This window comes from Ictidomys tridecemlineatus, chromosome 1, assembly GCF_052094955.1.
Source record: "Ictidomys tridecemlineatus isolate mIctTri1 chromosome 1, mIctTri1.hap1, whole genome shotgun sequence".
Lineage (NCBI taxonomy): Eukaryota > Metazoa > Chordata > Mammalia > Rodentia > Sciuridae > Ictidomys > Ictidomys tridecemlineatus.
The window spans coordinates 163736210-163753398 of NC_135477.1; the positions used below are offsets into that span (position 1 = coordinate 163736210).

The 17189-nt window shown below is 42.7% G+C and overlaps 1 protein-coding gene and 1 long non-coding RNA gene across 11 annotated transcripts in view; one reads left to right on the plus strand and one right to left on the minus strand.

Annotated features, from left to right (window-relative positions):
* The window catches only part of Glra1 (glycine receptor alpha 1), an 80542-nt gene that overhangs the window by 23645 nt on the left and 39708 nt on the right, over window positions 1–17189 (minus strand). For both annotated transcript variants that reach the window (XM_005325472.4, XM_005325473.4), the window contains exon 3: window positions 13991–14058. In XM_005325472.4, coding sequence (XP_005325529.1) covers window positions 13991–14058 — 68 coding nt within the window. The remainder of the gene's footprint in view (window positions 1–13990; window positions 14059–17189) is intronic.
* LOC144378036 (uncharacterized) overlaps window positions 1–17189 on the plus strand; it is a 64421-nt gene that overhangs the window by 13756 nt on the left and 33476 nt on the right. For all 9 annotated transcript variants that reach the window (XR_013439511.1, XR_013439506.1, XR_013439504.1 and 6 more), the window contains exon 3: window positions 13823–14258. This is a non-coding gene — a long non-coding RNA (uncharacterized LOC144378036). The remainder of the gene's footprint in view (window positions 1–13822; window positions 14259–17189) is intronic.

The window sequence follows — 17189 nt, forward strand, 5'->3', positions numbered from 1 at the left end:
TCTAAATGAACCAAATAATTCTCTAGTAACAGGCCTCAAAGAAAAGGAAATCAACAGATTGTCTAAAAGGAAATTCAAAATAATAATTTTAAGGAAACTCGGTAAGGTATTAATGAATAAAGATAATTCAACAAAATCATAAAATGATTTATAATATGAGAAACGAAATAAGAAATTCAACAGAGATCAATATCATGAAAAAGACCTGAACAGAAATCTTGGAGATCATAATTGAAACTCATTGAAATAAAAATGTAAATTGAGGGCCTCAACAACAGATTAGATTAAGCAGAACAAATTGGTGAATTTACCAAAAAAAGAAAAAAAAAGAAAAAAAAGCAAATGAAGAAAACTTATAAGACAAAATATAAATGTGTAAATGCATTATGGGCATTTCAGAAGGAGAAGAGATGGGGAAACGTGTAGAAAACTCAATGAAATAATAGCTGAAAACTTCCCAAATTGTGAAAGAGATATGTATATCCATGTCTAGGAAGCTCAAAAGCCCCCAAATAGACTCAATTCAAAAAGGTTCTTTCTGAGGCACATTATTATCAAACTATCAAAAGTCAAAGACAAGAGAAAATTCTATAAAAAAACAAGACAAGCGGCTGGGTTTGTAGCTCAGTGGTAGAATGCTTGCCTTGCTTGCATGAGGTCCTGGTATGATCCTCAGCACCACATGATAAAATATATAAATAAAAAATAAAGATACTGTGTCCATCTACAACTAAAAAATAAATATTAAAAAGAGAGTCAGGTCTTACATAAGGGAATCCCCATTAGATTAACAGAAGATTTCTTACCAGATTAGGAGGGAATGGGATGCTAAATTCAAAGTGCAAAGACAAATTTGGAAATATAGGAAAGAAGGTCACTTTCTGAAAGCTAAACTGATAACAGAGATGAATACAAACTAGAGGAATTTGGAGAAGGCCCAGCATCAATCAAAATGGTGCACATGTGATCTCCATGTTTTAATACAGGAACTCATTTTAATTGAATAAAGGGAACCCTAATTTTTTATACTGCATCTCATTTAGAGAACTATTTTATAAACGTGTGAATTCATAATATGGTACAAGAAAGGGCAGATCAAGAAGCAGAAATTTGGGACTGGGGATGTGGCTCAAGTGGTAGCGCGCTCGCCTGGCATGTGTGCGGCCCAGGTTCGATCCTCAGCACCACATACCAACAAAGATGTTGTGTCCGCCGAGAACTAAAAAATAAACATTAAAAATTAAAAAAAAAAAGAAGCAGAAATTTGTAGTTGGAAATCTAGCATTATCTGGGGGGCCAGCATGGCCATGTGTAAAGGAACCAACTTTCTTGTCACTGGAAAGAGGTTATCTGTGTGGTGAGTTCAGCATGGTTTCTTAGATCTCCCTCTGGCTTGAATCCAATTTCCCTCAAGGAGGTTTACCTCCCTTTCCTCCACTGGTAAAAGCAGCTTTTGCTTGACTTTCCTTGTACCGGATAATGGTAAGAAGCACACATGAACATTCCTATTATTAGAATGGGAAGCCCCATTGTAGATTGAAATAACTCGGCAGTCTGATTTCACCACCTTAGTCTTTTGTGGATTTGATTTCCTGAATTTGATCTCACGGAAAGCTACACTCTGACCTGTCATAAAGTCATGATTGTGATGCCTTCTTTGGTGGTGTACTGAGATAGAGTCATCCAGCAGGGGAGGCTAAGACTCCTCTTAATCCCATTTTCTTCCTGTAACAGAATCTATTGGCCTTTTTGAGGGCTTACTCCTCTGCCCTCATTTACCAAGGCTTTGTGGAGTCGAGCCATATATATGACTGAATGCCATTTAATAGGCTTTCTCTTGGATCTCCCAAATCCAAGAGTACCGAAATAAGCTAATAAAAGCTGTGTAGAAAGGTGGAAAGGGTAGCGGAAAAAGCAACAACCAAAAAGATCTTGTTGACAACAAAAACCAACCTCACAAAATATCTAGAAATAAACCTACACAAGAAATGCGTGCATTGTGTACATTAAGAAATCCAACAACTACAAAACTTTATGGAAAGCCATAAAGGAAAAACTATATAAGTGGAGAGATATACCATGTTTATAAAATATCGCAATGGTATTATTTCTCCCCAAGTTAACCCATAAACTCAGTGTAATCCCAATCAAAATCTGAGGGGATTCTTATAAGCCTCAAAAAGCTGGCTCTACAGTTCATAGGAAAGAGAAAATCGACTGGCAAGTTCAAGAAAACCTTGTAAAAGAACAACGGAGGGCTTTTTCTATCAGATATGGACACAAAAGTTTAAGTCATAGTGATTAAAGGATTGGTGTTAGTCTAGGAACAGGTAGGAGCAAGGTTGCGTTATGTTTTGGAGGTGAGGTGTCCCCCAGAAGCTCATGTGTGAGACGATGCAAGAAGGTTTGGAGGAGAAATGATTGGTTTATAAGAGCCTTAACCAAATCAGTGAATTAAGCACCCGATGGGATTAACTGAGAGGAAATTAAAGGCAGGTGGGGTGTGGCTGGAGGAGGTGGAGACATTGGGCGTGTGTCTTTGGGCATATATTTGTATCTTGCTAGTGGAGTTTCTTTTTGCTTTCTGATCGTCGTGTGAGATGCTTCCTTCTGCCACACTCTTCTGCCATGATACTCTGCCTCACCTCGAGCCTGGAGGAATGGAGCCAGCCTCCAAGGACTGAGACCTCTGAAACCATGAGCCCCTAAATAAACTTTTCCTGCCCTCAGATTGTTCTTGTCTGGTCTTTTAGTCACAGTAGCAAGAAAGCAGACTAGAACAGGAAATAAACTGGAACTAGAAACTAAAAATGTATATATGGGGATTTAGTGGATGAGAAAGGTAAAATTTCAAATTGTTGGAGAAATAATAGCTATTTTACAAATGGCATTGGAATAATTGATATCTAATCAGAGAAAAATAGAGTTAGACAACTAACTCCATAGAAGATTAGATTCCAAATGGAGGTACATATAAAAATCGTCTCTATTACTCAAAATGCTCACTGAACTTACGCAAAGATACTCAAATTCAGTAGGAATTTGGAGTATAAATCAAAAAAAGACAATCATGCACCATTTTGAAATGATATTTGATGGAAAAAAAATAAAGCTTGATAATGTTTTGGATTGGCAAGGATGGAGAGTAATGAACACTACTGAAGGGAATGTAAATTACTGAAGTGTCTCTGGAAGGAAACTGGGTAATAGTATCTATCAATGCACATTGGAAATTAACATAGAATTATGCAGCAGAATGTTCACTGTGGTATTGTTCATAATAGTAAAAATTGAGATGGACCTAAAGGTGCACCATGGGGAAAGTATTTGAAAACCATGAAACAGTGGTATGTCCACACCATGGAATGTTATAGGGCAAAGTCCAGAAGCTTACATGGCATCATTATATCGTGTACTTAATGTAGTATTAATAAGTCATTTGTTATGTCCTCTCCCACATTTCCAAATTTCTGACCTGAAGGGAGTTAAAGAGAATGAGGTAGACCTAGATGTGGTGATGTTGACAGAGATGCCCAGCCAGGGTGGAAGGAGGAAAAGCAAATTGTGTTATTCAGAGGCATGCATGTATACTTAAATGTATGTGTATTCAAGGGAAAGTGACTGGTGGCATGTACACTACATTTTATTTGTAGTGGTTACCTCAGGGTAAAAAAGTAGGAATTGAGGGGAGGTAGAGCAGGAGTGTTCTTATTTCTCTCTTGCTCTATTTTCCTTCCTTCATTTCCTTCCTTCCTTCCTTCCTTCCTTCCTTCCTTCCTTCCTTCCTTCCTTCCTTCCTTCCTTCCTTCCTTCCTTCCTTCCTTCCTCCCTCCCTCCCTCCCTCCTTCCCTCCCTTCTCTCTTTCTCTCTCTTTTCCTTTGGTACCAGGGATTAAACCCAGGCATGCTTAGTCACATTCCCTTTTAATTTTTTATTTTGAGATAGGGTCTCACTGAGTTGCTTAGGGTTTCACTGAGTTACTTAGGGCCTCACTAAGTTGCTGAAACTGGTTTGAACTTGCGATCTTCCTGCTTCAACCTCTGAGGGATTACAGACGTGCACCACAGTGCCTGGCTCTTGCTCTATTTTCTTTTCTTTTAATTTTTTTTGTAATTGTAGATGGACAGAATGCCTTTATTTTATTTGTTTCTCTTTAAGTGGTGCTAAGGATCGAACCCAGTGCCTCACATGTGCTAGGCAAATACTCTGCCACTGAGCTACAGCCCCAGCCCATCTTGCTCTATTTTCAATTGGATTAATTACAAATGATTGTTTTCAAGTATTACTCAGGTACATATATAATGGAGTTCTACTCAGCCAGAAAAAAGAATGAAATTATCGCATTTGTTGGTAAATAGATGAAAATGGAGAATATCAAGCAAAGTGAAAAAAGCCAAACTCAGAAATTCATATGCGGAAGCTAGAGTACAATGTAAGAGGAAGGGAAAGAACCAATCAAATACAAATTAATAGATGAGTGAAAGGAAGTGGAGTAAAGGAAGGAGAATGGGAAGGGAAGGTAGGACAGGAGGGAAAATGGAGGGGCGATCATGAACTGAAATCAATGTCCATGCACATATGAGTCTCTCAGGATGAACCCAATTATTAAGTATAGCTATAAAGCTCTAATAGAAAAAGTAATGCTTTGCACAATTTACAATAGCTAAATTGTGGAACCAAACTAGATGCCCTTCAGTAGATGAATAGATAGGGAAACTGTGGCATATATACACAATGGAATATTACTCAGCATTAAAAGAAATAAAATCATGACATTTGCCAGTAAATGGATGGAGTTAGAGGATAGGATGCTAAGTGAAGTTAGCCAATCCCCCAAAAACAAATGTTAAATGTTTTCTCTAATATGTGGATTCTGATCCATAATGGGGATTGGGGGGTGGGAGCATGGGAGGAATGGAGGAACTTTGGATAGGGAAAAAGGGAGGGAAGGGTAGGGAGGGGACATGGGAGTAGAAAAGACAGACATCATTACCCTAGGTACTTGTAGGAAGACACAAATGGTGTGACTCTACATTGTGTACAACCAGAGACATGAAAACTTATGCTCTTTATGTGTACTATGAATTGAATTGCATTCTACTGTCATGCATAACAAACAGAATAAATAACTAAATAGATTAATTCAATATACCAGAATAAGGATGATGATGCCATCCCTTTGCTCTGCTCTGACCACTCCCGGGTGTATTAAGATGGAAATCAGTGCATGGATGCAGTCTAAGGAGAGGGCCCCACATGCATGGTGAAGCGATTGACATCTAGAGAGAATGGTTGAAGAGGCTAGGCTTGGGAGGTGTCCAGAGAGCCAAGTTCATTGACTTAAAGGGTCGTCAGGTAAATAGATTGTTTCTGTGTAGCGCCGGGGTCAGGACTCAAACCACTGGTAAGTAGAGATTTGAGAGTTGTCCAAAGATGAAAAGGCTGCTGTTTGAGGTAGTAGAGTCTCTATCACTGGCGCTATGCAAGCAGGAACTACTTGGCCACGATGTTTGTGGCAGGGATTCTAACAACAGATGAAGGTCAGACTAGAGAATGTCCAAGGTTAATTCTTTTCACAAACACTGATTAGCTCCTGTGATTCAAGCCATGTGTTGGGCCCTGGAAATGTAGAGCTGATTAAGAGGAGAGACAAGGTCCCTGCTCTTGGTAAAAAAAGTAAACAAGTCAACGGATGGACCAATAAGAAGCTTCAAAATTTTAGGTATTGCTCTGAGGATAGAGAACATGGTGGTGTGATAGAGAGTAGCTAGGAAGGGGAGCAATTTTTTAGGCAAGAGGGTTGGGATACCTGAGCTGAGAGCTAAAGGATGAGAAGGAGCCAATCCTGCAGAGATCTTTCTGGGTAGAGGGAACAGAATAAGTAAGAGAATTAGGAGGCAGGCAAATTCTGTGATCTGACCTGGGGTTTCAAATGAACCCCCAAGTAACAGTCGGAACTGGAAGGGGACAGGAGGAGCAGACGGAGGGAAGTCAGGTGACTGTTTTTGTCAAGCAAGAGAGAGAGATGATGTCAGTTTTAACCAGAGTTGACAGCAGCAAAGATGGAAAACAACAGATGGATTCCAAGGATTCGCAATATCTCTTTCGCTCAACCCAGTTGAATGGCAATGGGCAGTGAATGCTTCCTAGCCAGTGTGTTAATATTTGTGGTTGGGCTGAAGGGGTTTACTCTTCCTTGTGAGAGAGCCATTTCCTATATCTTTTTTTCCCCCTGTTTTCCTATATCTTGAGGTCTTTTTTGCAAATACCTAAAGGGATGGATGGGCAGAGTCTTCTCGTAATAAATGTTCTGATAGAATTAAATAAATACCATTTAGCATTTTAATTGGAAAAACCCTGGGGCAGAAGACCAGGGTGGGGTTATGTCGTCACATGGCTCTGCCATCTCATCTCATCTCTTTACCTTTTGCGGTACTGGGGTGGGAACCCAGAGCCTTGCACGTGAGAGGCATGTGCTCTACCCTGGCACTACACGCCCAGCGGCCACCTCCCTCTTGCCTCATGCTTAGCAATGGTCCAGGCCAAGGACAGGCCTCCAGGAGTCAGGGGGCCTGGAGATCAGAACTGCCTTTTATAATCTTCCCATGTTTTTTTTCCCTTATGTTTTTATCCTTTTCATGTTTTCATCAGCTGGAAAAACTTGGGTGTATCAAGACTCTCTGAGCCCCATTTTCCTCATCTATAAAATGAGGCTGTTGTATTATATGACCTAATTACCATAATTCATTAACCACAGTTATCTGGCTTTCAGAAAAGTATTCAATACATGACAAACACCAATACAAAACCTCACACTCCATTCACGGCAGAGCTTTTAGAAAGACCTTATCTGTATGCCGTCTTTGTATTCGTTTGCCTTTTGCTTTCTTTATGCCTCTGAAATCACTTTCCCTAATTTCGTACATGTTTCCTCCTCCTATGTCCCTCTGCCAAACCTACGGATGCTGTTCTATTTTCCTCTATGATTCTATTTATTTTATTCATCCATTTGGTGCTGGGGATCAAACCGAAGACCTCACCTATGCTAGACAAGTGCTCTACCACTAAGCTACATCCCCAGCCCTTATGTTGTAGTCTTACTGGACCTTCCTCTTTTTTTGGCACTACTGAGCACAGACCTGTTTTTTCAAAGGCCTCATCCTTTGACTCATCCCCTGAAACTGTTCTCTCTTGGAAGATTTTAACACGGAGAATAGCACGATCAGATTGCTCCAGTAGCAAAATTACTCCAAATCACAGAGCAGCACTTTTCACAGTGCTTGGCACATGATATGCATTCAGTAAGTACTAGCTTCTGGTATTTTTGGTTATTAATATTCTCTGTGTTCTATAACACCCTGGGCATACCTCTGTAATCTCACTCATCAGACTCTACTATTATCTTTGGTTTCTTTGCCCAATAGATTCCTTGAAAACGGAGACCTACTATTCCCTGATGCCTTGTTCCTGTTTATTTCTAAAAACTTGGGAGGAGTGTACTCTTCAGGCAGGGCCATGTGTTTTTATTTCAGTGGTAAAATGGGAGCAGATATGGCCGATGTCACTTATAGGTAAAAAGCATTTACTTGTCTCTTGTTATGGATTGACTATTTGTGTCTCTCCAAAATTTATAAGAGGATTTTCTGATACCCAGTGGGAATGTATTGGAGAGTCTTTTAGGAGGTGAAGTGAGGTCATAATGGTGAGGCCCTAATCTGATAGGATTAGTGTTCTTAGAAGGAGATGAAGGTGTGTGTGTGTGTGTGCGTGTGTGTGTGTGTGTGTGTGTGTTGGTCTCTCTGTCTGTCTTTCTCTGCATGCAGAGAGAAGTAGCCCTGCAAGGACATAGTGAGAAGAGAGCTGTCTACAAGCCAGGAAGAGAGGGCCTCACCAGAAACCAACCTTGATGGCACCTGGATCTTGGACTTGTAGCCTCCAGAATGGTGACAAAGCAAATTTCTATTGTTTGGCATTTTGTATGGTGGCCCAAGCGGACTAATGCACCCGTGCATCCTGCCTTTAATGGAAAATGTGAACTTGTGAGTTGATGTGGAAATGTAGTGCTGAGCCACTGCCCCGAGACAGTAGCCCTGGAGAGTCCTCTAGATCTGCAGCAGGCTTTGTAGGAGGGGTGAATCTTTGTTGTTTTAAGGCACCGAGATTTGGGAGTTTATTTGTTTCTGTGAAAATGCTTAGCTTAAAGACCGAAATGGAACTCCATCCCTAGAACCTCAACCACACTGAGCACATATAGGACCTTCATAAGTAGGGTGAAAAGAGCCCTGGATTGAAGAGAGAATAGCAAACAGATACAACCAACCAACCAGAAAGGCATTTCCCCATGTGTATGTGTTGGAGCCCTTGTGTGATTAGTTCCGCGGATAATAATGTTCTACATCTCTGTAGCAGTCACCGAATGCTTACATCCCCATTGCTCTGGGTAATCTATGCACCATTGTTAGAACAGGGTGCCTGGGGGACCCGAGCCTCATAGGTGGCGGCAGGGCTGCAACTCAAACCCTGGTGCCGGGGGTTTGGATCACTGTTTCCCAGGGCGCACAAGACGGCGCCTTTGTAAGCACACGTGTTAAGAGAAGCTGGCTTCTATCTCTAGATCAGGACCCCTTTCTTCCACTCTCTTATGTATTCCTGCATGTACTTTTATCTATTTTATATTTTTTAAATTTTTTTTAGTTGTTGATAGACCTTTATTTTATTTATGTATATGCAGTGCTGAGAATGTCTCTCACACGTGCCAGGCAAGTGCACGACCCTGAGCCACAGACCCTGCCTATGGACTTTTACCTTCCTATAGGGCAGATTCAAAAAGAGCCCTGGGAAGGTCAGATGAAGGACAGGCCAAGTCAGGCTTCCCCGGGATGGGAATGGACCGAGGCCCCGTGGCTTTGCTGGCTGCCTCTCTCTGCTCTCAGGTCTGCTAGCTCCAGTGAATAGAGCCAAGCCCCGGGAGGCAGACACTTAGGCCTGGGGACTCCAGCTGTCTCTGGAGCTGCTCTGCATCCTGCTGCTCCTGGGAAGCAAACCTAGTCTGGAAAGTTTCTGACACTGGGACTATGTCCATGTGCACAGCCAGCTCTGTGTGGGTGGAGAGCCAGAACCCAGGGCTGACCGCGGCACCTATTAGCTCTGGGTTCACGGGCAAGTTCAATCCTCTCTCCAGCGGCCTGTTTCTGTGTCTGTTCAAAGGAGCACCCTTTCGCTTCTAATTCTCTATAATCGAAGGAGACAAGCAATGGCTGGGAAATCCCAAACATCCAGGAATCAGATATTTCTATTTGGCTTAGGAAACCATGTGCTGGGGTCAGAGAGCTCTGATTTCAAATTCTACCTCTCTTATTCATTAGCTATGTATCTTTGGGTAAAAAAACCCTAACCTTTCTGATCCTTAGTTTTCTCACTTATAAACTGGGTATATAACCTTCCCTACTTTCTGGGGGTTATTGTGAGGCTGAAATGAGGTGATATATACAGAATTGCTTCACACACTGCCTGACACAGGGTAGCATCTGAAATGTTCTTCAAGAACAAGCTGTTGTTCGTGTTGTTATATGAATACAGGTGCAGCATTGCTCCCCAAGCACACTTTGAGTGACAGGTGAAAGGCCCCAGTGGGAAAGTGGTCCAAAGGGGGTTGGTAGGGTCTTGGGGAGAAAGAAGATGAAGGGAAGAAAAACCTAGAGAGCATGGGGCCTGGCTTTCTGTCCCCCTGTTTCATGCCATGTGACCTTGCTCAAGGGAATATATCACACTAGCCATCAGATTCTCTCTGTAAAACTGGGTTAGACAGTTTCTAAAGCCTCCTCCACCCCCAGGTTTGAGATTCTAGGTTTTTTTTCTTCTAAATTATCTGCAAAGAAAATGTAACACATACAGGTAATTAAGAAGCTAATGAAAAAATTCACAATATCACCAAAGGTGCAAGCTGTAAATGGCGCCCCTGCCCTGCCTTGGATTACCTTAATAAATAGGAGGGAGCAACGTGAACTGTGAACTTCTCCTTAGGGAGCTCTCACTGCCCAGCCTTCATTTCCTCTCTAAAGATGATTAATCTTCACCAAAGGGGCCATCTCCTCTGGGCTTCTTTTATTGGTCATCTCCATTATCACTTGGTGTGTGAGCCGGCATAATCTGGGGTTAGATTTCTTTTCCTTCTCTTTCTTTTTTATTTTTCTTTTTTGTTCTTTTTTTTTTTTTTTGGCGGGGGGATAGTACTGGGGATAGAAGCCAAGGGTGTTCTACCACCGAGCTACACTCCCCAGCCCTTTGTATTTCATTTTGAGACAGAGTCTTGCTAAGTCGCTGAGGCTGGCCTCCGATTTGTGATCCTCCTGCCTCAGTCTCCTGAGTAGCTGGGATTACAGGTGTGTGTCACTGTACCCACGATGGATTTCCACTTTTGAGAACCCTTTGGTTTTTGCTTCTCTGTGATTTGTAGGTCTCTGGCCCCCGGTTCCTTGAGCTCTTCGCTGTTGTGGCAGTGTGGTAGAGAACACTTATCTATGGGTTCTGAACATCAGGGCTCATTCTTTCTTGGTCTCTAACTGCCTGTGGGATGTAATTTCTCCGTGTTGGCTTCCTCAGCTGTAAAATGGGGTGTAAGCCAGGTCCACTTCACAGAGTGGTGGGAAGACCCAGCATTTGGTAAAGGAATCAAGTGAGCAGGTGAATGTGAAAACGTGCTGACGGGGCAGGTGACATTTAGTAACAACCGCTGACTTGCATTGCCTGTGTGCTCCGAGTCAGGCCCTGTGCTTAGCACTTTTCACACTGTCTCTTCTGACAACAGGTCACGAGATGAGGCCATCTCTATTTCCATCTTACAGTTGAGGAAGCTGACTTAGGTGGCCTTGCCCAAGGTCACAGTGCTGAGTCTCAGATTTTGTCTGGGTTTTGAAGACAGTGCCTTGATCACTGTGCTATACTGTCTCTCTAGAAAGCAAAAAGTGGCAAGAAGGAGGGGGTAGAAGACATGGGGGTAGGGAAGGGAGAAACCAAGGCTCAGAGAAGTCTAGGGATTGTTCATGGTCACACAGCTAATTAGTCTAAGTGTTGGGGCTTCAGTGTCCAGAATCTCCACCACCATCATCATCATCATTGTCTTTGACATCGTCATTATCTTCAGCCAAAATATTTAGTAACATTCATAAAGCATTTACTGAGATGAATACTTTCCTGCATATGGTACACAAAATAACCTGATGAGGTCGGTGTGATAATCACCCCTGGGGTTTTACAGATGAGGAACTTGAGGCTTAAAGACATGAAGCAAATAAACTCCTTGCAGATGGAGAGTGAATTCAAATTCAGGTCTGTGACTCTACAGCAGGGGCTTTTAATCTCCACCCAGACAGAATAAGGATATGCCCTTATTCTTTCAGGAATCTGTAATAAGGAGATAAATCTGTTGGGTCATAAAAGGAAACCAGTGTGAGTAGGGGTGGGAGGGTGGCGTGCAGATACCTGCCCTGACCTCAAAGAGCCAGGCCCCTTACATAACCAGGTGGTCCAGACTGTGACTTGGTTTGCTAACCGTCTACCACTGAGGAAGAAGAGTGCAAAAGTAATGGGTAGTGCAGGTGCCAACATGTTTCTGATTTGGGAGGAGAGGAAGGGAAGCAGAGGGCTCCTTCACAATTTTTGTGAGACAGTCTTTCAAGGGGTAGAAAACCTCGGCTCTTTGGCCTGGACACCTGGTGAAAAGCAGCCACTGTTATTCCTAGTTCACAGCTGCCCTTCATGTACTGGGTCTTCTTGATCATATCCAGACAAGTCTCCTTGCAAAAGAATAAACTCTGGGGACATTTGCTCCATGACCTGCAAAGCCTAGTGAATTTTGCCAGTCTTCGACTAAAAATTTAAATCTAATCTTCATAAACGTTTTTAGGAGTGAATAATGGTTCGAACTCACAAACAATATATCCTATTTGCTTTATTTATTTAAAAATTACTAAGTGCCTACTATTGAACCCCTGAGCTAGATGCTGAGGTGGCTCCAGGAAAGGGAAAAGATTCCAGTCTGCAAAGAACTTACGTTATAGTCATAGGAGGGACAAAGAATACAATGGGTACAGTGGCAAGTGCCGTTGAGGGAGTAGTAAAATGTGTCTTGACATAACAGAAGAGACCCACGGCGTCTAAACCCACACACCCATGCACACATATGTTGGAGAGGGAAGGTGTCCTGTGGAGGGACTTCTAAGCACCGTCTTGAAGGAGAATAGGAGTTGGCGAGGGAAAGAGGTGGAAGCAGGTGCTTTAGGCAGAGGCCTCAGGACATCAACCAAAGCCTGTGAACCCCAGAGAAGCCGTCTGTGTGGCGAACACTGAGCAATGGGCATAACTAGCGTACGGTGGGCAAGAGAAGAGATGAAGCGGATCAGGATCACAAAGGGCCTTAAAGGCTTTGCAAGGAATTTGGGTTTAGAGCAGAAGCAGGTGGGCAGCTACCAGGAAGGCTTACACAAGGGAGTGGGTGGCTAGATTTGTGTCTGAGAAATGCTTCTTTGCGGGATCGACTGGAGTGGGGCAAGAAGGCTTTGTAGGAATGTGTGCAAGCCATGACAGACACTTGAACTGGAGAAGGGGCAGGTGGGTGGAGAAATGGATGATTTGAGAGCTCGGAGCAGCAGTATACTGCCAGGTTTCTGTTAGCGACTAAAAGGCTCAGGGGTCACTCCAGTTAAATTGGGCTAACTGGGCTGCACGAAATAACCACACAAGAGACACAAATACCTTTTTCTTTGGGGTCGCTGTGACGGCTCCTCTGATCTTAAGGGTCCACAGAAAGAGAGAGAGCAAGAGCACTTGCTGACTCCTTTTATTGAGAAGCTATTCAAATGAGGCAAGGGGTCAGGTTTCAGGGGGCTGAGTATCTTCACGATGCCCACTGTCAACAGGTTGACTGACACCTGGGTAGGCCACACCCAAGGGCACAGTAAGAGAAGGGGACACACACAAGGCACTTCCATGGAAGATTCTATCCTAAACAGGGCAAGGGGTTATATTACAAAGGAACAGGTGAGCGTAGCTCCACCCAAGGGCTGTAGCAAGACACACCCATGCACCAGACACTGACCCTCGAACCCAAGAAGGGTGGGGAATGCTCTGCCACATTTCTGTGACTGAGCGCCTCAGCACCCAGCCAAAGAGTGTGACTCAGTCAAGTGCAAGGTTGGTCTCCCACAGTATACATGGCACTTGGCTTCACTGGCTGCCTGTCTCTCTGCTCAGAGGGTTGATTTTTGGTTGCTCTGATTATTTTTTCACATTCTAGATCATTCTGTTCACATGAGTACAATTGATTTATTTTTTGTTTGTTTCCAAAGGTTGAGAAAAATGTTAGTTATTCGAATATATCTGTGATCATTAATGTAATATTCACTCCTTGTAGAGATTTGAAAAATACAGCAATACTGAAAGAATAAAACAAAAATTATCTGTAAGTCAGTGATTCGGAGACAATTGCTATTAACACCAATTTTTGCTTTATGGTCTTTTTTTTCTCGTATAATTGATCTATTTTAAGCTTTTATTGCAGAAAAAATTTTAAATACACTAACAAATGGAGCAAATCGCGCAGTTAACCCAACATATCATTTTAGCTTCTAGAACCAGAAGTCTTCTGCCATTCTGCAGTCAAATTTTAAACATATGACCAGGTTTTCACATTTTCTTGTAATCTAAAAATTTAGCTTGTTGAATAGTTTTGTTTTTTGTAATCCTGGATATTTGGCAAGTGTTAGCCGTGTTATTATCATTATTTTTTTTTATCCATTTTCATATGTTATGTATATTCCCACAGCTTTGAATAGTACAGTAAAAACACTGGAGCCCTGTGGTTTACCACTGAGACCTGACAATAAAACACTGAGTTTCTACCTCCTTGGGGAAGATCAATACAGAGGATAACTATTTCCGGGAGAGACATATCCCCAGTGGGAAGGAGCAGCTTGTATTTTGACTCACTCACCATGGTCGTCTCAGCAATGGATCCGAAGCTGTTGATGAAAATGTTGCAGCTCACGTTCACGGGAGGACCTGCCAATCAAGAGAGATTCCTGCTTAGCCTCGGGCCATGGAGAAATCCACAGTATAGGACCTATTCCAGAACACTGACTTCAGGGACGGGTCCCCTTGATGGAAGACCTCCTTACTTGCCTGCTACCCCACCCCCAAGCACAGGAGGGGTAGGGGGGGGCTCCATTTAACATCTCTATGCCAGACTTCCTTGTCCCCAGGTGAGCAGCAGGTATAGAACACCAGAGGCTGAGCTGAGATGTGCTTTCATTAACACAGGATGATTCATCATGCTGCCATATGGTTGAAATCCCTTCCACAAACCCCACTGGCTGCCTCCTAATTTATGTCTGAAATGTATTTATGGCTCCAACATTTGGAGGCCATCTTGGGAATCGCAAGGAACAGCAAGTTCCTTGCCCTGAACTTATGAACTAAGAATGATTGCCTGAAAGGGCGATGATAGGAATTACCAGTGGAGAATCCAGAGGGAATCTCAAGGAAAGTCCACATATTTGTTAAACATTTTCAAGGCAAGTTTTTTTTTAATTTAATTTAATTTTTTTTTTTATCTTACAGCCAAAGATAGGAAAGAAGTGGAGGAATATTTGCTGCATTGGTATCTCCTTGTTGGAGAGCATTCTGTCTAGCTGGAGCCCAATTTCTTTTATCATATTTATTATAGCAGTTACCACTTTCCAAGCAATATAGCATTTGCTGCTGTGCTAAGTTTTACTAAAGATCATCTCATTGCATTCTCCCAACAACTTCATGAGAAGGAATGGTTATGTTAGCTGATGAGGAAACAGAGGCTCTGAGAGGTTAAATTATTTGCCCAGTGGCCACCACTGTTATTCAACGGTTGAGCCAGAGTTTGAGTTCAGATTTGCCTTCTACCAAAGGCGGTCATCATAATGTCTACACTCTAGGAGAGATTCAGGGGAAGGAAGAGGCATGCTTGAGTTACAGACAGTGGCAGAATCCAGAATTTTAATCACTGGGCTTCCACATTTGCTGACAAGAGCATCAGTGTAAAATAATAAAAGAGGAATGCAAGACCTTGGGTATGGGTGATAAAAACAGCAGGAGTCGGGCTGGAGTTTGTAGCTAGAGAGCTTGCCTAGCATGTGTGAGGCACTGTGTTCTTGATTCTCAGCACTGCATGTAAATAAGTAAAATAAAGGTACATCAACAACTAAAAAAAAATTAAACAAAACAAAGCAGCAGGAGTCTAGGTGAGAAAGGTTCTGAAGATTGAGACAGAGAAGACTTTGTAACAGTGATGACCTTGAGCTGAACTTGAGGGTGGTTAGAGCTTCCATAATAGGTCATAATCCTTCACAGGATGATTGCAATTTGCAGTTTTTGAAAATTTTTTAAAGTCCAGTTTCATGTTGATCCCCATGAGGGACTGAGGTAGGCAGAAAAGAATCATTGTCCCCACTTCATTTATGAGCACAGAGTTTTAATAACGGCCTCAGTCTCATTTAGCTGAAAAGTAGTGGGGGTGAAACTTTGGACTTGAACCAAAGTTTGCTGAGAGTGGAAAGAAGGAAGTAAATCTCTGTTTGTCCTCTGGTATCCAATCCATTCTGTTCTTCTTTTAAAGGTGCCCCAATTATTGTACCCAGACTTAGCCAAGATCTCCTTCTGTTCTGAGACCTTGGTGCATAGGAGGAGACTTAGGCTTGGGTTAGAATCTGGGTTCTTCCTCTGCAGGAGTGTCAGGACCTATGGAATTTAGGCATGACTCCAAGCACTCATTGGCTGTTTGACCTCAGGAGTGCCCCTCCCATTTGACAGGCCTCAGTTTCCCTATCCATCTGGAGAGAGAGTAGCTCTTGAACTAGGTAGCCATTCTCAGCCCCAGAGGGCTGGGATTATCTTAGGGAAGCTCTCCACTAAAAATTGCTCTGCTTCAAGATCCTTTTGAATTTCAGAGTTACAAAGTTTCAGGGCTGGAAGATTGCTTACAGGTTACCTCATCCTTGGCTTTTAAAACAAATGTGCAGACCAGACTCTAATGGGCACTAGAATTACCCAGGAAACTTGTTATTTTGCAGAATTCCTGGCCCAACCCCACACTTGGTGATGCCAGATCTCTGGAGATGGGCCCTGAGGCTATTGTTCAATGAGTTTCCTGGGTGATGCCCATGCATAGCCAGGTTTGGGGACTAAGGCAATTCAGCAGCTCTCCTCTCAAGACTGATACCTACGCACCCCCAGTAGGGGGATGCTCAGCCTGTCTCGAGCCCTTTTCCTATCTGGATAGCTCTCTGTGTTATTTTTCTCCCCCTTCCTTGAGTGGAAATGTGCCTCATTGTTACTTCCACGTAAACAAAAGCTTGTTCTTTTTTTTTTTTTTTTCTCTCCCTGTTTAGCCTCAGACTTCGGTTTTTTTTTTCATTTAGCCTCATACCATTAAGATGCCCCAAAGAGTTACTGCCCATGGCTAGAAATGACATGCAGGTTCCCACCCAGGCCCTGCAATTGTCTGGTACTGTGAAGCCCATATAAATTAGATCCTGATTTATGTGTGCAAGAGGGCGCCTGCCAAAAGGACCCCCTGGGGAGTTGCGGTTCATTGACATAAATCTGAAATTAAATTATCTCAAGAAAATTGCAATCAGGCTGCCTTTGGCAGCAGGATAATGTATATATTTCATTAAATATTAAAGTTTAATTTTGCTTTTGTGTGAGTGTTTGCATCGGGCTGTGCCCCTAATCCTGGGAGCCATTGTAATCCACGAATTCTTAGAAAAAGAGGCAGAACATCAGAGCTGGAAAGGCCTAGTCCTACTGGCTAATTTTACGGATGCTGGAAAACAGAGGCCCAGATACAGTGAATGATTGATTCAGGGTCACACTCATCATGTACATGGGGGAGGATTACAGTCCAGTTCTAGTGCTTTACAGCTGCAGTATGATTTGCATTACCCTTGGGCTCTGTGGACCATGCCTGTAGTTCCTGGCCACCCCTAGCTTTAAGAGCTGGGAAATTTCTGATGCCTTAAGGAAGCTGCTGAGTGATTGATTAATCATTCTGTGGAGTTTTTTTTTTTTTTTAAATGCTGGCTTCTCCCTATGTGTTGAGATCGTTGGGGGCCTGACCTACGTGCCCTTTTCAGGAGCCCTTTGGAGAACCTTTTTTG